The following is a 23,405-nucleotide window of genomic DNA, read 5'->3' on the forward strand; positions in this document are numbered from 1 at the left end:
TTTTATGGTTTTCTCTCCCTATCTCTACAGCTTTGGATTTAATTAATTTGCTCAAGTTTTAGTCAGTAGCCAAGACCAAACAGTGATGGATCCCATTTTACCATCAATGGGCTCCACTTGGCCCCTTTGCACCTATCGTTCATCAGATCTAATATAGCATGAGTCCTTCCACCCTGCCACAGAGCCCGTGGATTTGCTTGAGGCTCATGGGGCCCCATTACAAAATCTCCAACTCGTTCCCAAGCTATCAACTATCTTTAACAGAATTAGCGTTCTCAAACGAACCTTTTGGGCCCCATTATTCTCTACGGTCCAGGTATGACTGCAACCCCAGTACTCACAATAGTTACACCCCAGCATAGAGCCTAATATATTACCAGGCTGTGCTGATGAGGTGAACAAGCACATGTACCACTTGTAACCAGGACTGAGATATAAGGAAGACATATATGATACGTGTCTCAGAGTTGATGCTTACGTGACAATCTTCTGTTATTTTTGTAAATGTTACAACAGGACGGATAGAACTGGAAGGACTGGTTGTCCAGTGGGTACCATAAAGCCTATACTTTGTGCCCGGCCGAAAAGCCACAGGCTAATTCTAGCTCATTGCCTCCTGGTAGTCCTCTATTTATGTAGGTCTGCCACGATTGCTTGGTAGTCACTAGTTTGGCGGTGGTCAACTCAAGAAGAAGTGGCCAGTCATCCATGTGATTCTCAATAGGAATCATTGACTTCCTGTTGACATAAATTTATCATGTTTCTAATTTGGGCCTGAAATAGGTGGTCAGCTGAGATGTGGAGGTAGAATTGAAGTAGAGGCTAGAGGCTCCACCAATTTTTTTGTCTAGGGTTCTCCACCAACTTAAAAGGATTTTTTATTTTTTTAAGGTCTCAGAATGGTTAAAAAAGTAAATAAGCAATGAATGCCCTCCCTGACCCCCAACATCAACTGTGCTGATGCTTACCCAGTCCCATTTCGACACACAGGAAACAGTAAAAATGCAAGGTGGCTGAGCCACCCGTACAACCAATCATTGACTGAACTGGCTTTTCCAATATATTAAGACGGAATCGTGAAGGCTATTTTTATTGTTTTAAAGAGGATGAGCCCTTTGAGAAAAATATTTTTATCCAATGAACAACCCCTTTAACCCGGCCCTGCATGCAAACAAGTGTAACTTATAGATAAATTGTCATTTGTTCTAAATCTTCTGTAATAAATGATTCTGGTTAATAATCCTAATATTGCTGTTACTACAGGTATCATTTATTATGTGCTCATACGTGATGGAGTGCAGCGATTTATAGGGGCTAAGAAACATTATGAAGATCAAGGAGGAATCCAACCGTATAAAGAATATACGTACCAACTGAAGGCTTGTACGGAAGTGGGCTGCTCACACAGTGCTAAGGTGGGCTCACATTGAAATTACATAGATGAAGGGATGGATGGATGGATGGATGAATAGATAGATAGTCATGGCCGAAAGTGTTGGAATCCTTGAAATTGTTCCAGAAAATGTAGTATTTCTTCCAGAAAATTATTGCAATGATACATGTTTTGATATGCACGTTTATTTCCTTTGTGTGTATTGGAACAAACCAAAAATAACAAAGGCAAATTGGACATAATTTCTCACAAAACCCCCAAAATGGGCAGGACAGAATTGTTAGCACCTTCAACTTAATATTTGGTTGCACACCCTCTGGAATAAATCTCTGCAATCAATCACTTCCCATAATCATCAATAAGCTTCTTACACTTCTTACCTGGAATTTAGGACCACTTTTCTTTTGCAAACTGCTCAAGGTCTCTCATATTTGAAGGACGCCTTCTTCCAACCGCAATGGAAATCTGTCACTGCCCTCAAAAATAAAAAACTCAAACAGTGCTGCAGCTCAGGAGGAATGTTGATCTAGTATGAAGAAGAGCTCCACGAGTTCATCAAACCGGTAAAGGGAGTAGACAGCTACATATGGATCAGAATCAGCAGCTCCATCCTCAACTCTTAGGCTGAGTTCAGACGTGGCGTCTTTTTTCGCGTTTCCGTGGCGGTTTTAACCGCGCGATTTTGCAGCGAAAACGCGAAAAATAAGCATCCCATGCATTCCTTTGGGATTCCGCAATGCTGTGCTAATGCTGCGGTTTTTACCGCGGCGGAATTGCTTCGCGGTAAAAAACGCAGCATGCTCATTAATTTCGCGGAATTGCGGCGATCCCGCACCCATAGGAATGCATTGTTCTGCTTACTTTCCGCATGTGGCTGTGCACACCATGCGAAAATTAAGCAGAACATTTGCGGATGGTACCCACAGTCCGGAGGAGAGGAGACTGTCCTCCGGGCTTTGGGTACCATATCCCTGTAAAAAATAGAATTTAAAATAAAAAATCTTGTTATTCTCACCTTCTGACGTCCCGCGCAGCCTTCCCGCTTCTCTCCACGTTCCCAGTCCCAGTAAGCCTTTGCGAGCAATGACGTCCGTTCTCGCGGGATCGTGAAGTCTCGCGGTCATTCGCGCAACGTCATCGCGAATGACTGCGAGACATTGCAATCCCGTGAGAACGGACGTCATCGCGGTAATTGTCGCAAAGGATTACTGGGACCGGGAGCGTGGAGAGAGGCGGGAAGGCAGCGCGGGACGTCAGAAGGTGAGAATAACAATATTTTTTTTAATATTATTATTTACATTCTATCTTTTACTATTGAAGCCGCATAGGCAGCCTCAATAGTAAAAAGTTGGTCACACTCGTCAAACACTATGTTTGACGAGTGTGACCAACCTGTCAATCAGTTCTCCAACCGATGCTACAGATCGCTTGGAAAATGCTAGCAATTCTGCAAGCTAATTACAGTTGCAAAATGCTAGTTTTTCCGTGGGAAAATCCCGGGAATTTAAAATGCGATTTTCCCGCGGAATGGAATTCCGGAATTCTCGCAGTAATTTCCGCGAGAGCTCCGCTACGTGTGAACCCAGCCTTAGTCTGACGTCTTCCTCTGCACCACTTACATACCACCACCAGTCACCTTACTTCAATCCAGGAAGCTTTTAGATCTTACATGGAGAAGCCGACTATTATCAGGCCCTGGGCAAAGTTCTCTTCTTCGGAGACCTCAATGCAAGAACAGGGAGAGAAAAAGACTTTTTTGAGCACAGGAAACATCTACTGTATATATTTGGAGCAGAGACTGACGGCCACGATTCAGTACACATGTAGAGAAACAGCTATGACAGTACACTCAACAAAAGTGACAAAAAGCTTCTGAACTTATGTAGACGTTTAGGACTTTATATTCTTTATTGCCACACCAAATAAGACTCTCTAGGAAGGTGTACACTAAACTCCCATGTAGGAAGGAGTGTAGTAGATTATGCCATTACAGATATGGACCTGATAAATATTGGCGCCTTCATAGTCACTCCACAAACCCATTTAGTCACATCTAATTTCTTCTGTACATGAAATCTACAAAGAAACCATCTACAAAAAAGCCTCAGCAAAGTGACCTCTTCAACCTGCCTTCTTCCTATAAATGGTCCAAGACGTCAGCAATAAAATATAAAGAGGCCCTCAGCAGACCCAAGAATCCAGGAGGTGCTCCACCACTTCTATGTGTACAAATCTAATCCAGAAAGAGTGAGTCAAGCAGCAAAAGACTCAATGACATATTGTCCACCATGGCCAAATTGTCCGACGTGAAATATAAAGTCAACTACAAGAGGTCAAAAGTTACAAAGTTACAAAGAGAATGTCTTCCATAAGTAGTAGAAAAGTTAGTGGGCTAGATGGAATCCCGCCAGAAATGCTGAAATACAGCCCACCAGAGATACAGACTGCAATGGCTAAACTGTTTAATATTGTGCCGAGTGCCAGCTATTTCCATTCTACCAGGAATCAAGGCCTGATCACACCCGTCCACAATAGTGGGGACAGGTATGACCCTGCCAACTACAGAGACATATGTGTCTGCAGCAACCTGGGAAAACTGTTCAACAACATCCTGAACAAGAGAATCCTTAGTTTCCTCACCGAGCATAACGTCCTCAACAAAAGCCAAGCAGGGCTGATGACAAAACACCGCATTACCGACCATATCTGCACAGCCTCATTCATAGTTATGTCCACAACACAAAATATGGGAACATATATGCCTGTTTTGTGGACTTTAAAAAGGCCTTTGTCTCAGTGTGTTACCCGGGCTTATGCACTAATTTGCAGTTCCCCATTCCCAATCTGGGACAGCTGTTACACTTAACCCTGTCTAGGCTAAACTGCAGCCCTAGAGGGTTTACTTTCAGATAACATACGTTACTATAAAGTACATTTAACCACTTGGGGTATCAGACAGTAGAACATCATCTCTACCACCCCTACACAAACATAACATCATCTGTAAAAAAAAAAAAGCTGAAGCTGAAAACAGGATGGCTTCTACAAATGGATAATGATCCTAAACACACATCACAATCCACAATAGATGACCTCAAAAGGTGCAAACTGAAGGTTTTACAATGGCCCTCACAGTGGCCAGACCTCAAAATAGCAGAGGATGCAAGATGACCCAGGAATCTCACAGAACTGGAAGAATTTTCCAAGGAAGAAAGAATGAAAAAAATCCCTTAAACAAGAATTTAAAGACTCGTGGCTGGCTACAAAAAGCGTTTACAAGCTGTGATGCTTGAAAAAGGGGTGATAATAGGTACTAACCATGCAGGGTGCCCAAACATTTGTTTAGGCTTATTTTCCCTATTTTTATACTTTTTAAAATGTAAAAGATGAATATATATTTATAATATATATATATATATATATATATATACTGTATATATAAAAATACACACAAAGGAAATTTGTCATCTTTAACTTTTGGCCTTTTAGAGGTCATTTCATCTTCAACTTGCTTAACTGTTCAAAAAATAACAGTAATTTTGACCAGGGGTGCCCAAAGTTTTGCATGCGACTGTAGATACACACATAAATAGTGACATTAATCGACATTTTGTGTTTGTCTAAGGTGACTGCAGCCATTAAACAAGGAGTCCCAGAAAACATCTCTCCACCCATTATTCTCGCAGTGAACTCTTCGGCTTTGCTTCTTAGCTGGACAACTCCCAACAAGCCAAATGGTGAAATAAGAGAATATCAGGTTCACCAGGTCGGTAAAGGAATTATCTATGTGAGCAGCACAGGAAATAAGCAATATACCGTGTCAGGTACGTACAAGAACGCAACAACACTGGCTGTTTGCCATTATTGTTCCCAATGTAACACGTGATAAGAGGTTGTTCCATGTAACACAGTAACATAGTTATTAAGGTTGAAGGGAGACTTTAAGTCCATCTAGTTCAACCCATATCCTATCCTATCTTGCCCTAACATGTTGATCCAGAGGAAGGCAAAAAAACCCATGTGGCAACAGTAAGCTTCACATTGGGGAAAAAAATTCCTTCCCGACTCCACATACGGCAGTCAGACTAGCTCCCTGGATCAACGCAATATTAAGGAAACTAGTGTATATACCCTGTAATATTATACTTTCCAAGAAAGGCATCCAGTCCCGTCTTAAATTTTAGTAGGGAATCACTCATTACAACATCATATGGCAGAGAGTTCCATAGTCTCACTGCTCTTACAGTAAAGAATCCGCGTCTGTGAGTATGCTTAAACCTTCTTTCCTCCAGACGTAGAGGATGCCCCCTTGTCCCCGTCACAGGTCTAAGAGTAAAAAGATCATTAGAAAGGTCTTGGTATTGTCCCCGCATATATTTATACATTGTAATAAGATCACCCCTAAGCCTTCAATTCTCCAAACTAAATAACCCCAAGTGTAATAACCTGTCTTGGTATTGCAGACCCCCTAGTTCCCTAATAACCTTGGTCGCTCTTCTCTGCACCCGCTCCAGTTCAGCTATGTCTTTCTTATACACCGGAGACCAGAACTGTACACAGTATTCTAAGTGTGGTCACACTAGTGACTTATATAGAGGTAAAATTATGTTCTCCTCATGAGCATCTATGCCTCTTTTAATGCATCCCATTATTTTATTTGCCTTTGCAGCAGCTGCCTGACACTGACCGCTAAATGTGAGTTTGTCGTCCACCCATACACCCAGGTCTTTTTCAGTGACTGTTTTGCCCAGTGTTTTACAATTAAGCACATAATTATACATCTTATTTGTTCTACCCAAGTGCATGACCTTACATTTATCCCCATTAAAGCTCATTTGCCATTTATCAGCCCAAGCTTCTAGTTTACATAAATCCTCCTGTAATATAAAATTGTCCTCCTCTGTATTGATTACCCTGCAGAGTTTAGTGTCATCTGCAAATATTGAAATTGTACTCTCTATGCCCCCTACAAGGTCATTAATAAATATGTTAAAAAGAAGCGGGCCCAAAACTGACCCCTGTGGTACCCCACTGCTAACTGTGACCCAGTCTGAGTGTGCTCCATTAATAACCACCCTTTGTTTCCTATCCCTGAGCCAGCTCTTAACCCACCTACACATATTTTCCCCTATCCCCATTGTTCTCATTTTATGTATCAACCTTTTGTGTGGCACCGTATCAAAAGCTTTTGATAAGTCCATGTACACCACGTCCACTGCATTCCCTTGGTCCAGTCCGGAACTTACCTCTTCATAAAAGCTTATCAGATTAGTCTGACAGGAACGGTCCCTTGTAAACCCATGTTGATATTGGGTCATAAGGTTATTCTTCTCCAGATACTCCAGTATAGTATCTCTTAGAAAACCCTCCAGGATTTTACCCACAGTTGAGGTTAAACTTACTGGCCTATAATTTCCAAGTTCAGTTTTTGTCCCCTTTTTGAATATTGGCACCACATTTGCTATACTCCAGTCCTGTGGTACAGACCCTGTTATTATGGAATCTTTAAAGATTAAAAATAAGACACAGACACAGAATGGAGCAGATCACGTTTGTGTGCATCTTTAGTTATGCAGATCATTCTGAACTAATTTCATAGTGGCTGTTTGTACATGAGGAATAAAATTATTTCTGGCCATTGTGGGTGGTCTGATGGACGGATCTGCCTAAGAAGAGGGGCAGAGAAGCAGCGCAGTGTAGGCTGAGATATAGAGCCAGGGGCGACATTTGGCCATTTGACCATTAGATGGCAGTGGGGAGTGTAGGAGAGAGAGGTTATGTAACTTCCATGGGTCAAGGTAACTGCCATTGGTCCAAGGTTACTGTCAGGTGATAGTGGGCGGAGCTACTGGGACTGAGAGTATAAGAGTTCAGGGAGGGTTCTGGAAGTTCCTGTCAGCCGAGGGAGCTCACTAGTTTGCAGTAGGTTGAAAGATGGAAAAGGCCTACAGAGAGCTACTGACAGTGGAGACAGTCACGGGGGGTGACCCAAAAAGGACAGTGGCTGCGGACAGAGACAGATCATGAGTGTCAGGTGGACGGCGTACTCTAAAGGGTGAAACGCTGTGGTGAAAGTGCTTAGGGCAGCCACAGCGGGGAAGAGCCATAGAGGACGCCACGAACGGTGAAACTAAGAAAGATAAAGTACCTGGGTCTGTGTGTAAAAGTGAATGGTGGACTACTCCTGTGATGAAGTACGGTGGTCGTCCGAAAATTGGCCAATAAAATCCGATCTGTTGGACACAACCCTCGTCTCAGTCTCATGTCTGCCGGCACCATGAAGTGGGTCACCCCCCAGTCCTGTTGGATCAACACCACCTAATCAGCACTCCCCTCGCCCATCCTACACCATCATAAAACTATTATTTTACGTTTTTCATTAGTTTTCCCTACTTTAGTCTCTATCTCTAATTTTCCATTGTCTCTGAGTTGGTGTGAGGAGACTAGCTGCTATGATGTTTCCTCTACGCAGCACACTCACAAGGGGATGAGGGATGGCTGCTATTCTTTCTTTGTAGCACAAAGTACATTATACAGAGGTATTGAGCAGTATAACTGTGAATCCAGCTTTCAAGTGAAATAAAATATTTTCAAGAAGTTGCAGCAATATCAGCCTGTTTTGCCTACTCTAAAACTCTGCTGAGTGCACCTCTCTCCTTTTCCCCCTCCCGTACCCATATTGTGTAATAGGCTTTGCACTCTGACATTTCATAGAGCTGGCAGTTTGCCTTGCTTTGACCAGTTTACAAGGCAGGATTAAGGAGAAAAGGTGGCTCAAAAGTGGAGAAAGAAACAGATTTCCATGATAACTTATATCACAAAGTTTCTTATAGTCACTTAGAATCATAGAATCATAGAATCGTAGAGTTGGAAGGGACCTCCTGGGCCATCTGGTCCAACCCCCTGCTCAAAGCAGGATTCGCTAAATCATCCCAGTCAGATGTCTGTCCAGCCTCTGTTTGAAGACTTCTATTGAAGGAGAACTCACCACTTCTCGTGGCAGCCTGTTCCACTCATTGATCACTCTAACTGTCAAAAAGTTTTTTCTAATATCTAATCTGTGTCTCTTCCCATTCAGTTTCATCCCATTGCTTCTAGTCTTTCCTTGTGCAAATGAGAATAAAGTTGATCCTTCTACAATGTGACAGCCCTTTAGATATTTGTAGACAGCTATTAAGTCTCCTCTCAGTCTTCTCTTTTGCAAACTAAACATTCCCAAATCCTGCAATCTTTCCTCATAAGACAGGGTTTGCAGACCGGTCACCATTCTGGTCGCTCTTTTCTGAACTTGCTCCAGTTTGTTGATGTCTTTTTTAAAATGTGGTGCCCAAAACTGGACACAATATTCCAGATGAGGTCTGACCAAAGAGGAGTAGAGGGAAATAATGACTTCACGTGATCTAGACTGTATGCTTCTGTTAATACATCCTAGAATTGCATTTGCCTTTTTTGCTGCTGCATCACACTGTTGACTCATATTCAGTCTGTGATCTATTAGTATACCCAAGTCTTTTTCACATGTGCTGTCACTTAGCCCTATTCCTCCCATTCTATATATGCTTTTTTCATTTTTATTGCCCAGATGTAGTACTTTGCATTTCTCCCTGTTAAAAACCATTCTGTTAGTTGCTGCCCACTTCTCCAGTTTATTTAAATCTTTTTGAATCCTCTCTCTCTCTTCTCTAGTATTAGCTATCCCTCCTAGCTTTGTGTCATCAGCAAATTTAATCAGTTTACCCTCAATTCCTTCATCTAAATCGTTGATAAAGATGTTGAACAATACAGGGCCCAGGACAGAGCCCTGTGGTACCCCACTTGAGACATTCTTCCAACTGGATGTGCAGCCATTTACGACCACTCTTTGGGTCCGATCACTAAGCCAGTTATGAATCCACCTAACAGTTGCCTTGTCCATTCCATACTTAGTCATTTTTTCAATAAGGATTGTATGAGAGACTTTGTCAAATGCTTTGCTGAAGTCAAGATATACTATATCTACAGCATTTCCTTGATCCACCCAATCAGTGATACCGTCATAGAAGGAAATTAAGTTAGTCTGACATGACTTATTAGTTAGAAACCCATGCTGACTCTGTTTAATCACTTCATTCTTATCCAGGTATTGACATACATGTTGTTTAATAATTTGTTCAAAGATCTTTCCTGGTATAGAAGTCAGACTCACCGGCCTATAGTTGCCTGGGTCCACCTTCTTCCCCTTTTTGAAGATAGGAACAACATTTGCTCTTCTCCAGTCTTCTGGCACTTCTCCTGTTCTCCAAGAATTTTCAAAGATTATGGAGAGGGGTTCAAAAATTTCTTCTGCTATCTCCTTCAGTACTCTGGGGTGTAATTCATCTGGACCTGGAGACTTGAATTCATTTAGGTTAGCTAAGTGTTTCCTCACTATCTTTCTGTTTATAGATATCCTGGATTCTTCTATTCCCTTAATAGGACAGTGAATAACAGTTGATGTTGCATTTCCTTTCTGAGAGAAAACAGATGCAAAATAGGAATTTAAAAGTTCAGCCTTCTCAACATCCTGTCTTACCATTTCATCATTTTCATCCTGTAAAAATCCTATAGCATCTTTGACTTTTCTTTTACTTTTGACATATCCCCAAAATCCTTTATTATTGCTTTTGACATCTCTTGCAAGCCTCAATTCATTGTCAGCTTTAGATAATCTGATTTGTGCCCTGCAGGTTCTGCAGACAGCATTATATTCTTCTTTAGATATGCCTCCCTCTTTCCATTTTATAAACATTTTTTTCTTCCTTTTTAGCATGTGCTTAAGTTCTGTGTTCATCCATCCTGGTTTCCTTAAATGCTTCCTATTCTTCCCTCTTTTCGGAATTGTTAACAACTGTGCTTTGAGAATTTCATTTTTCAAGATTTCCCATCCTTCCTGGACATTTTTGTCTTTAAGGATATCCAGCCATTGGATCCCTCCAATTCTCTTTCTGAATCCCTTAAAATCTGCCTTTCTGAAATCTAACCTTGACGTCTGAGTCTTCACAGGTCTTCCACCTCTAGTAATCCAAAAATCTAAAATAGCATGGTCGCTACCTCCTAGGGTCCCAGCCACTTTTACCTCCTCAACCATTTCCTCCCTGTTTATATTATATTGATTTATTCAAAATTTGTTGAATTATAGCAACCATTTAAAGGTAAAAAAAATACAGAATATTTTAGGATTAGGAAATTTCTGATAATTCTGTTTCCAAATGAGGAGACGGAAATCCAACAAAGTTGAATATTTTTTTAAGCCAAATGGAATTCTGGATTTACAAAGCCTAAGGCTGTGTTCACACGTGGTGTTTTTGTTGCGCATTTTCAGCGGAAATTTGTTGCAAAACCTGAAGGGTTTCCTGATGCCAGAAAAGTCAAAGAGAATCCTGAAGTCTCATGCACACGTTGCTTATTTGTGACTTTCAGATTTGGCTCAGATTCAAATCTGCATCCTGACTATTTTTTCAGCACTTTTGCTGCAGATTTCGCCCATATTAATGAGTGAAGAAAAATATACACCAAAAATGGAAATAAAAAAACACAAGTTTTTACAGATATGTTTTTCCTGACATGTGATACAGAAATGGTGCAGAAAATTCTGCGCCAAATACTTAACGTGTGCACATACCCTTATATGTCCTACTTAAAGGGAGTGTTCTATTAAAGTCAAAACTAAAAATATATATAATAATATAGATTATAAAAACTCGTTAAAGATTTGACACGAGATTTTACAATACGAGATTTCACAATACTTACATATAACACAGATCTTTTTGTAAAAACCCATGTCAGAATGGCTATATAATCTGTTTTGAAAGTTTCATTTCAGTCCAGGCTCAACTGAAACAATACCTCAGTGTCCCTCCTCCCTGCTACTAAATCTCCACCCTCCTAACCTGATTGACAGCTCCTCAGTGTCCCTCTTCCATGCTGCTACTGAATTTCAACCCCAGCAGTTCTGATTGACATCTCCTCAGTGTCCCTCCTCCCTGCTATTAAATCTCCACCCACCTAGTCTGATTGATAGCTCCTCAGTGTCCCTTCTTCCTGCTGTTTCTGAATCGCCTCCTTCCTAGAATGATTAACAGTTCCTCATTTCCCCTCCTTTCTGTTTCTGAACCACTATGATCCTAAACTGACATTTCCTCAATGTCCCTCCACCCTGCTGCTGCTTTTATATCTCCACCTTTCTAGACTAATTGACATCGTCTTATTGCCCATCCTCTCTGCTGCTGAATCTCCATCTACCTGTCCTTTTTGACACCTCCTAAATTTTCATGCTCCCTTCTGCTGAATTTCTCGCCCCTATCTAGACTGATAGCTCCTCAGTGTCCCTCTTCACTGCTGCTGAATTTCCACCCAAATATTCAGACTGACAGCTCCTCAGTTTCCCTCCTCCCTGCCCCTGGAGAATATCTACCTGCCTATCCTGCCTATCCTGATTGATAGCTCCTCAGTGTCCCTCCTCCCTGCGAAGCTCTCACACTGCTCAGTGCAAGCTGCAGCTGTCAGTCAGGCTGGGTGGATGGGCAGTGACTGAATTCACCTAGATTTATTAACTCTCTTTTTCTTCTCTCTGCCAGGTTCATAGAATACTTATTTTGAGATCAAAATTGTACAGCCATTCTGAGATGGATTTTCACAGTAAGGCTAGTTTCACATTTGCGTTTGGAGTCGCAGCGGACGCTCGCCGTGAAAGTCCGCCCCCTGCTGCACTTCCTCCGGTCAGCTCCGCCTATGGGCACATGCAGCTGCATGCGGCCTGCGTACCCTATCTTTAGCATTGGGTATGCAGGCCGTGCGCAGGTATGCATTTGCCCCCGCATGCTTCGTTTTGACGGTGCGGCGACCTGCGCAAAACACAACGTGCTGTTTGTTTTCCGAGTAGTCATCCTGAGCTGCTTTATACTTTTCTATCTATTTTATTACATGAAGGTGCGGCTGTCTCATCCCGTGAACGTTACATGGGAATTGTGATGAATGCTCACATCATGTGAAATCCATAAATGACTTATAATGCTCTACAGATATTAAATAAAAAAAGCCTGAAGTAATTGAAGACGGAAGTCCTGAGTTAATTATTCAGAGGTGTTATCTGTGCTGCGGGTAAACGGAGGCGTCCTCTGCTATCTCCCTGCGCACAATGCATCTGGGAGAGCTCGGCCAGCGACCATCATGGTCTCAGATTCTATAATGCCAGCAGCACATGGCAGCTTGTCAATAGAGGACCTCCTATATCAGTTATTACTGCATGTTTCCACTACAATCTGCTTCACCTTGGGTTACTATTTTCTTATGAGAGGGGAAATACATTTTTGGAGGCACAGCTATTTCTGTACCCTTTCATGCTGGCATCGCGGTCGTTTAGAAGATGCTACTGATGGCCTCAGCTTATATTGGACCAGGGCAACAGACATAAGTTTATTCCAAGTTTTCCTTACTTTTAAAGGGGATGTCCCATCTGTGCGCCATGTGGTAGACAGTAGGTATGTCATGATTCTATGGTGACCAATCCTTAAGATTGGGGAACCAAATATGTTGGCAAGGAGTCCTCCAGATAGCTCAGTCAAAAAAGTCGCAGCCACATTTTTATTTTTTAATGCTCTATGAGAACTTGTTTTTGGGGAACAGGATTTCTTATCTATAGGTACGACTTTGGGATACTTACAGACTTTTTTATTTTATTTATTTTTTTGAAAATCAGGAAAGAACAATGTGGGTAGTTTCACTGCAAAGGACAAATAACGCATTCGTTTTTTTTGTTAAAATTTAATAATACTGTATGTATACTTTGTCATTTTTTGTATTTTATGACAAAGCCTAATTGTAAGGCAAAGATTGCAGACCTGATGGCGATCAAGTTGCCGCTTTTGACTCCCTAATGACAAAAGGAATGGTACCACCCAGTTGACAATTTAATCATACATTTACAGGAGGAATAACAAAGGAATGACACAATGGAAGGTTAAAATAAGTGATCTACCGTGCTGTTGTCGGATCTTCCTGTTCGACAACTGCATTGCCAGGTCCTGTTCAACAAGGTGGCCATCTGTGAGATTTTTCCCTGAAATATAAGATAACAGCTTTATGTCGTCAAGAAACTGCAGCTACATCACCCTTCTCTCCATTATTGCCATGACATTAGTTCCACTTGTAATCTATACACATTTTTGGTGACTGATTACGTTTCTGAAACTGAAGGCAGGTGAAGAAGACACTACAGGGGACTGGAAGGTGGAGCAGAGACTGCAAATTGCTGGAAGATGAAGAAGACACTACAGGGAACAGGAAGGTGGAGCAGAGACTACAAAGTGCAGGATGATGAAGACCACACTACAGAGCGGTGGACAAGAAGATAATACAGGGGACTCGAAGGTGAAGAGGAAACTAATAACTGTTGAAAGGTGTAGAGGACACTACAGGGGACTGGAAAGTGGAGAAGACACTAATGGCTGCTGGAAAGTGGAGAGGACACTAAAGACTGTTGGAAGGTTGAGAAGACATTATACTGCTGGACGGTGGAGTAGACACTACAGGCTGCTGGAAGGTGGAGGAGACACTACAAACTGTTGGCTGGTGGAGAAGACACTACAGACTGCTAGAAGTTGGAGAAGACACCACAGACTGCTGTTAGGTGGAGAAGACATTACAGAACGGAGAAGACAATACAGGGGACTGGAAGTTGGAAAAGACACTAATGGCTGATGGTTTGTGGAGAAGACACTGGGATGCCCTTCACACCCAGGGCTGTGGGGTACTCGGTACCGGGCCCGTCGAGCCTCAATGGGAGATGTCATGGCAGCTGGGACCCGGCCCGTGGCCCTGGGCGCCCATTGTAAAAGGGGTTGTTTCAGTGTGCTTATGGTAGTGAAAGTTTATAAGTGATTCATGACGCCACCTGTGGTATTCGGCAATAGAGATGTTAGCCGACGCTGCAGACAGATCCTCTGGGACAGATGGTGTGGTGCAGCAGTGATGTTATAGCCCTCCACAGGCAGGGCTGTAGTCCTAGGGCAGTGTAGGTGAAGTGACACTTAGATGGTGTAGTGTCAGGCGCGAGGGATGTAGCGGTTCTGGGCAGGTTGGCGCAGGAATAAGTGGAGGACACCAGGGCATGTAGTTCCAAAGCTTTACTCACAGTCTGTTGTATAAACAGGTGCCCGCTTCCGTGCCGTGTCCTCCGGGTTAGGGACTCAGTCAAGCTCCAGGCCAGATGGAATACTCCTTTCCAACACTCCGCCAACATTTGTACCTTTTCTGAACGTCTCCTCTTATAGCGCCTTTGAGTGAAGTATTCCTAGTACTGAGTTACACTGGAGTTCCTCCTGTCAGATGTTCCTATGAACTCTACTTGCACGGCAGACAGCTGTAGCCTGCTTCGGGGACTCCTTGCTATTAAGTCCTGGCTCACTAATATGTTGCTGTTGTGCCCCCAAGTCTTGTGTGGGAATAAAGCGGTCTCTACTTCTATTCCTCCGGTGTCTGCTGCAGGACCATTAGTATCCGTACAACCTCGGGGACCGGACCCCGGCCTTGCGCTTAGAACTTGAAAAGGGTTCTCCTCTAAACCTGGTCCTTGTTCTCTTATTCTCCTCACGTTCCGTACTAATCCTTCTTCCCAATAGAGAATCAAGCTTCCTTCCACTGTCTCTTTCCTGTGCCAGCAGACCCAGATCACTGTGGCCTGCTGCAGCACTTCCTTCTTCCATCCCTCTCCCGGGGAGCTTCTCTGTCTCACCCTCTGTCCTTCTACATCTTCACTCACTCACTGAATGAATGAAAGACTGAGTGACTGACTCAACTCTTCCAGCTCTTTTGGTGCGAACTAAACTCCACCCGCCTCCCAGCACGTTTCATGCTCCAAGCAGGGAGCCACCAAGGGGTGCTTTGCTATGCTCCAAACATGGAGCCGCCGAAGGTGCTTTGCTACACTACTTTGTGGTGTGGGATGCAGGTGTTGGAGTGTGGTCAGGTGTTTCCACCTTACCTGGATGGTGGGGCACCACACCTCAGGAGGAGGTGCAGTACCTTTGTGGCGACTGAGCCTCAGGGGCGCCACATAACTACAGAATGCTGGACAAGAAGAAGACACTACAGAATACTGGAAGGTGGAGAGGACACTAATGACTGCTGGAACGTGCAGAGGATACTACAGGGGACTGGAAGGTGGAGAAGATACTACAGGGGACAGGAAAGTGGAGAAGACACTACAGAGGGCTGGTGGGGGAGAAGACACTAATTGCTGCTGGAAGGTGGAGAAGATACTACAGGATGCAGGATGATGAAGGAGACACTACAGACTCCTGGAAGGTAGAGAAGACACTACAGGGTATTGGAAGGGTCAGAAAGAAAAAAGTGTACACAAGAACCAATAATAAAAAATACAAAAGCAACAAAAAGCAGAGTTATTAAAAAGTGGGAAACCTGAAAAATGGCACCCATCACATGTTATACAGAGGTTGGACATAGAAATTGATGGAATAACATACTTCACAAGGTAGTACATACAAGAAAAAAAAAAAAAAAAAATCCTAATGGAAAAACATTCTCCTAAAGGAGTGTGAAGAGCAATAAAAAAGAATCAAGATGATACAAACATTACCTCTGGTGGGTGACGGTGCCTTCCCCTATGCACGTTTCGGCTATTGCCTTCTTCTTGGGTGGAGAAGACAATAAGACACTACAGGGGACTGGAAGGTAGAGAAGACACTAATGGCTGCTGGAAGATGGAGAAGATGCTACAGGAAGGCTGGAAGGTGGAGAAGACGCTACAGGATGGCTGGAAGGTGGAGGAGACACTACAGACTGCTGGAAGATGGAGGAGACACTACAGACTGCTGGAAGGTGGAGGTGACCCTAGAGACTGCTGGAAGGTGGAGGAGACCATACCGACTGCTGGAAGATGGAGGAGACACTACAGACTGCTAAAAGTTGGAGATAACATTACAGACTGCTGGAAGGTGGAGAAGACACTACATGGGACTGGAAGGTGGAGAAGACACTACAAAATGCTGGACAAGAAGAAGACACTGCAGGAGACTGGAAGGTGGAGAGGACACTAATGACTGCTGGAAGGTATAGGGGACACTACAGGGGACTGGAAGGTGGAGAAGACACTACAAGCTGCTGGAAGGTGGAGAAGACACTACAGGGGACAGGAACTGGAGAAGACACTACAGGGGACTGAAAGGTGGAGAAGACACTAATGGCTGCTGGAAGGTGGAGAAGACATTACAGACTGCTGGAAGGTGGAGAAGACATTACAGACTGCTGGAAGGTGGAGAAGACAATACAGGATGCTGGAAGGTGGAAGAGACACTACAGGGGACAAGAAGGTGGAGAAGACCCCATTTTTCTCTTATATAAGATGTTTTATAAATTTGCATGTACCACCAATAAAACAATTTGAATACTCTCTAATAAGAGAACATGGGTTATTATTTCCATGTTATGCAATACAATATACAGTGGTGTGAAAAAGTGTTTGCCCCCTTCCTGATTTCCCATTTTTTTGCATGTTTGTCACACTTAAATGTTTCAGATCACCAAACAAATTTCAATATATTGACAAAGATAACACAACTAAACACAAAATGCAGATTTTAAATGTGAAGGTCTTTATTATTAAGGGAAAAAGTAATCCAAACCTACAGTTCCCTAAGTGAGAAAGTTATTGCCCCCACCTTAAAACATAAATTAACTGTGGTCTATCACATCTTTGGGAAGCTGAGTTCAAATTTCCTAGCCTCACCCAGGCCTGATAACTGCCACACCTGTGCTCAATTCAGAAATCACTTAAATAGGACCTGTCTGACAAAGTGAACGAGACCAAAAGAACCTCAAAAACTAGACATCATGTGCATCATGCTGCGATCCAATGAAATTCTGGAAGAAAATAGAAACAAAGTAATTGAAATCTATCAGTCTGGAAAAGGTTATAAAGCCATTTCTAGAGGTTTGGGACTCTGTCGATCCACAGTGAGAGCCATTATCCACAAATGACAAAAACATGGAACGGTGTTGAACCTTCCCAGGAGTGGCCAGCCAACCAAAATTACCCCAAGAGCGTAGCGACGACTCATCCAAGAGGTCACAAAAGACTCCAAAACAACATCCAAAGATCTGCAGCCCTCACTTGCCTCAGTTAAGGTCAGCGTTCATTACTTCACCATAAGAAAGAGACTAGTCAAAATGGCATGCATGCCAGTGTTCCAAGACAAAAACTGCTACAGAGCAACAAGAACATAGAGGCTCGTTTTGGTTTTGCCAGAAAACTTCTTGATGATCCCCAATACTTTTGGGAGAAAACTCTGTGGACTGACGAAACAAAAGTTGAACTTTTTGGAAGGTATATGTTCCATTACATCTGGCATAGAAGTAACATGGAAAAGAAACCTCATACCAACAGTAAAATGTGGTGGTAGTGTGAGGATCTGGGGCTGTTTTGCTGCTTCAGGAACTAGAAGACTTGCTGTGGTAAATGGAAACTTAAATTCTGCTGTCTACTCAAAAATCCTGAAGGAGAATGTCCGGTTATCTGTTCATGACCTCAAGCTGAAGCGCACTTGGGTTATGCAGCAGGACAGTGATCCAAAGCACACCAGCAAGTTCACCTCTGAATGACTTAAAAAAAATAAAAGTAAGACTTTGCAGTGGCCTAGTCAAAGTCCTGACCTTAATCTCTTTGAGATGCTGTGGCATGACTTTGAGAAGCCGATAATGCTCAAAAACCCTCCAATGTGGCTGAATGACAACAATTGTGCAAAGATGAGTGGGCCAAAATTCCTCCAGAGCATTGTAAAAGTCTCATTGCCAGTTATTGCAAACCAAACACTTGATTGCAGTTGTTGCATCTAAAAGGTGGCCTAACCATTTATTAGGTTGGAGGAGCAATCTCTTTTCACACAGGGCACTGTAGGTTTGGATTTCTTTTTCCATTAATAATAAAGTCTTTCATTTAAAAACTGCATTTTGTGATTACTTGTGTTACCTTTAAATATTGTATAATATTTAAATTGGTTTGGCGATCTGAAACATTTAAGTGGGACAAACCATGTAAAAGAATAGGAAATCAGGAAGGGGGCAAACACTTTTTCACACCACTGTATATAAGAGTAGAGTATATGGTATAATATATATGGTCTGCATTACGTATCAGACCATAGTGTTGTCCTTTTTTTCACCCAGCTACACAGTAACACATACAAATCTGCCTCATCCGGGAATGGCAGCCGTTTAGATAAATTAGATTCTTCGTGAATGACAGAGCTGAGAATTGCTCCAGACAATGTACCCCTGTAGTAATTAACAAGGGAAGCCTTACATGATGAGGGTGCATGCTTCACATTAGTGCACTATCATGGGTGCCATTTGACTGTGGAGTTTAATTTGTAAGCGTAGCGCTTCATGTCAGTTTATATAGGTATGACATGTGGAAGGGACCATGAATGATATATGCTGGGAGCTATTTTATATCAAATCTATGATAAGTGCCTTTTACTCTGAGAAACGTACTTATAATGATTGGGTTTTTATGATGCTTTTCTTGAAGATGTTACATGACTCCCTTTAGGGGAAGCAGAATAATTGGTTGCCACAGTAATATCTTTCATCCAAAATGTTCAACTCTGATATTATTTATTTATTAATTTATTTATTTTGAAAAGCTGTCAGAGAGCCCAACCGCAATGTCCTGATTTAGAAAAAAAAAATGTCCGGTTTCCAAAAAAACAGCGCCACATGTTTCCGCAGGTTGTGTCTGGTATTGCATCTCTGCCCTATTTGTATACATATAGCAGTCACAACCTATTCATGGATATGGCACGGTTTCTGGAATAAAAAAAAAGCTATGCGTTTCTAATCAAGTGTTACAACTCCATTTTTTATGTTTATATTTTGAGCTGTGCTTGGCACATTATAGAACAATACCGCCAGGAAATGTGGCCTCCTTCTAATTAGGGCAATCTATAGCCATGAGCTTGAATCACGCGATGAATAGATATGAGAGACCACCATCAACATCAAGTATCTGTGTATTAACCTTCAGAAGAAGATGTCTAAAACAGCCAAACTTTTTTCAGCAACTTTTTTTCTGTAAACCAAACTTTTATTTGTTCAAGCCTTTCATGACATGGTGTAGCATGTCTGTCTATCCATCTAAAACATTGTGGAAAACTCAGTAAATTAAAGAGAATCTATCTATTTTTTCGACTATCAGCTGCTGGCACCACCATCAGAGGCTTATCTACAGCATTCTGTAGATAAGCCCCCCGATATAACCTGAAAGAGAAGAAAAACAAGTTGGATTATACTCACCAGAGGGGGTGGTCCAGGTCCGGTTTTGGTCCCATGGGTGTCGCGGTCCGGCGCCTCCCATCTTCTAACGGTGACGTCCTCTTCTTTGCTTCCCATCATGGCTCCTGCGCAGGCATACTGATTTGCCCTGTTGAGGGCAGAGCAGAGTTCTGCAGTGCGCAGGAGCCAGACCTCTCTGACCTTTCCCGATGCCGGCAGCTGATAGTCGAAAAATGGGGTGACAGATTCCCTTTAAAGCATGGTCCTGTGATAGAAGCCACCATTGTAGCAAGTCCGGTCACTAAATTATTTCCCTCCTAAATCTTCTTCCATCACCTGTGAGTGATGAGCGTCGGATGGAGTGGTGTAAAGCCGCCAACACTGGATTCCGGAGGAATAATGTTCTGTACAGTGACGGATCACACTTCTCTATCTGGCATCCGATGGAGGAGTCTGGGTTTGGTGAATGCCAGAAGAACGTTACCATCTGACTGCATTGTGCCCGCTGTACAGATGGTGGAAGAGGATAATTCTATGGGCTTGTTATCAGGGGTTGGCCTCAACTCCTTAGTTCCAGTGAAGGAAAATCTTTATGCTTCCATACAAGACATTGTAGATAATTGTAGCTTCGGCTTTGTGGGGGCAGTTTGAGGAAGACCCTTTTTTGATCAACATGACTGTGCCCAGTGCACAAGCTCCATACAGACATGTTTGGGGGAATTTAGGGTGGAAGAACAAGCCACAAGCCCGGTCGTCAACCCCATCCAACACCTTAGCGATGAACTAGAACACAGATTGTGAGCCCACCATTACCCAAACATCAGGGCCTGACCTCACAAATGTTCTTCTGGATGAAGGTGCCAAAATTCCCACAGACACCGCCAAAATTTTGTAGACATATTTCCCAGAACAGCCGGAGCTGTTATAGCTGAAAAGGGGACAACTCCATATTAATGTCTATCTATGTAGAACGGCGATCAGAAAAGCTCCTGGTGAAGGTCATCCAGTACTTTCCTCCATTTAATCTATATACCATTTATCTATCTGTTACTAGTTCTCATATTACATAGAAAGAAATAACAATCCTTCAGGAGTTAAAAAAGTTTTGATCAATTTTTTTTAGTCCAAGTGACTGCAAAAGTTTTTACCTGAATCACATTATCTCTGTGTATTTGGTCTGTCTCGCTTTCATCAGTCTCCATTGTTTTCTGGATCTCTGGATGTCCGCGTCTACATGAAGTAGTGCTGCATAAATCCAGACCACGTCCACCGCCCGTGTTGTGTGTGTCTTCCTCCTCTAATTGATTTATCTTATTTTAGAGTGGTTGTGTATGGCTTTTGATTTAGTGTATGACTTTGGCAGAAATGTGACTGTCACTAATTGGTGTAGGTTTTGGCCTGGAAGAAAATGCTGTGCTTTGCAAATGGGTTCAGAGAGTCTCGTCAGCCGGCGGTGGCTCTCCTCGAAGGTCATGGAAAGAATGCATCCATAGTGCAAAGCACCTTCTACAGTATGCTTCAAATGGAGGAAGAGGCATTATAATCATAGGGCGATTCCAGACTGATTTGGCAGCCGCGTTGCTTTGTGTTGATTTCAGGCGGCTAATTTACTATCTGTCGTTTGCCTTTCAACATTACTTTTGCCGCTTGCTTCTCACATTATACGGTTTACATTTATCGAACTGCCGGCTGAACAGATTTATAGTTATTGGTAAATGCAGAGGGGTCACCAGGAATCAGGGGCTTTTAGTAAACTCATTTAGTAGGGTAAATATAGAATTAGAGAGTTGTATTCTCTTGGACGATGTAACAGAGAGTGACCGAGGTTATCAATTAATCTAAGGCTGTTAACTATAAGGCAGCGACTACTTCTGCACCAAAAAAAGTTATCTGCCTCTCCGATATCTTCAGGCAGGTGACCAACATGGAACAGCATCACCCAAATGGTTGAGAAAAGGTCAACTGGGTTCTTTCAGCTGGTAAGCCTTTTATTAAGACAACCACTAGGACGTGTCCTTCATAAAGGAGGTTAGATCAGGACCAAACAAGCTTAGGGAGATGCTAGAACCCACCAAGGTTATTGATTGACCATGACTAGACAACCATAGGTGGATACTAGAGTCTACTTGGCTTGGCTGCCTATGGTGATCTGCCTTATTGATCTGCCTATGCCAATTTTTTTTGTTACCCAAACTACATGCTTCACTTGATTGGACCTCTTTTACTACTCATCCCACTCTATCACAGCACTATTTGGAGATTCCATTGTACATTCCATAATACATACTAATGAAAGATTAATGTACTATCGCTAAACTACTTTTTTTGTACCACCTCTGTGACATCTCTGCTAATTTTAAAATTGAATTTTAAATTGTTATTTAATTTTTATTACCATGGATCTCTTCTCCATTCGACCCGTTATTTGGTTCATATCTTGTCATGCCTAGTTTATGAAATGCCTACAATAATACTTGCGGATTTTCTTGCATAATTATGAAAAATTTGGTGAAGGGTCCTCTGTAATCAAGAAAATAATAAACTAAGGCTGGTTTCACATTTGCGTTGGGCAGAGTTGCAGAGGGCTGCGTACTTTTTCTGTTAAGCCCTGTCCATTGCCGCACCTCTTCCATTCAGCTCCGCCTACGTCTGCATGCGTCATGCGTGCCTATCTTTAACATTGGGTACGCAGGCCATGCGGATGCGTCCGCATATGTCGTTTTGCCGCGCCCACTGACCGCAACAAAATACATGTTGCGTTCGACGCAGCGCCAAAACGAGCCATGCGGACGCATCCGCATGGCCTGCATACCCAATGTTAAAGATAGGCATGCATGACGCATGCAGACGTAGGCGGAGCTGAATGGAAGAGGTGCGGCAGTGGGTGGGGCTTAACGGAGGAAGTACGTAGCCCTCCGCAGCTCTGCCCAACGCAAATGTGAAACCAGCCTTAGCCATACATAATTGATGGCTTGTTCCCCTTTTGCCATTAAGATAAACCTGCTTGCTCAGCAATTGCCTGTATTTATAGCGGAACCATGAGGGATCTCTTCCTTTTTGAGCGATCACATGATCAGGATTTAAATGATGCAGTGTGATTGGTAGATTATACTAAGACCATTTTACTACATATAACAAGGTCCATCTCTATTGTTTTGTATTTTAGGGGATCTTTTTGTTACATTTTCTCCCTTGATCTCATTTCTCTAGGTCTTCAGCCATATACGCAATATCTCTTCTTCCTCGCAGTCTGCACTTCCGTCGGATGTAATAGCAGTGACACAGCATCAGGCTGCACATCACAAGCTCCTCCTGAAGGTAAGTAGTCATAGGTGACATATACAGTATGTACCATGTAAACCACGATCCATTTATCTTTGCTGACACCAGATGTTTGATGGCACCTATAAATAAGCTGTACTTGGATATCTACACAAGGAGATGGACAACACAAGAACTTCACATAAAGCGCCTCCCCCCAGAACGGGGAGTGACAGAGGAGTGGCATTTTATATCTGTGACCCTCATATATGTGTATATTGTTACTATTTGGCCTTTTCTAGACCTTCAGAAGGGCAAACGAACTGGCCAGTCAGATAAACGACTGTCTTTGTCATACAGGGTCGGCTCCCGGTCTCCCCGGACGGGAGCCACTTGTACAGAGCAGGTCTCTTTTCTTGCTTGCAGAGTCGAGTCCTGAGCA

The 23,405-nt window shown here is 42.7% G+C and overlaps 1 protein-coding gene across 1 annotated transcript in view; it reads left to right on the top strand.

Annotated features, from left to right (window-relative positions):
• USH2A (usherin) overlaps positions 1 to 23,405 on the top strand; it is a 994,545-nt gene that overhangs the window by 835,306 nt on the left and 135,834 nt on the right. The window contains exons 53-55 of the mRNA XM_073553328.1: positions 1,264 to 1,415; positions 5,019 to 5,217; positions 22,913 to 23,020. Coding sequence (XP_073409429.1) covers positions 1,264 to 1,415; positions 5,019 to 5,217; positions 22,913 to 23,020 — 459 coding nt within the window. The remainder of the gene's footprint in view (positions 1 to 1,263; positions 1,416 to 5,018; positions 5,218 to 22,912; positions 23,021 to 23,405) is intronic.

This window comes from Dendrobates tinctorius, unplaced genomic scaffold, assembly GCF_039654945.1.
Source record: "Dendrobates tinctorius isolate UK_male_01 unplaced genomic scaffold, ASM3965494v1 ptg000201l, whole genome shotgun sequence".
Taxonomy (NCBI): domain Eukaryota; kingdom Metazoa; phylum Chordata; class Amphibia; order Anura; family Dendrobatidae; genus Dendrobates; species Dendrobates tinctorius.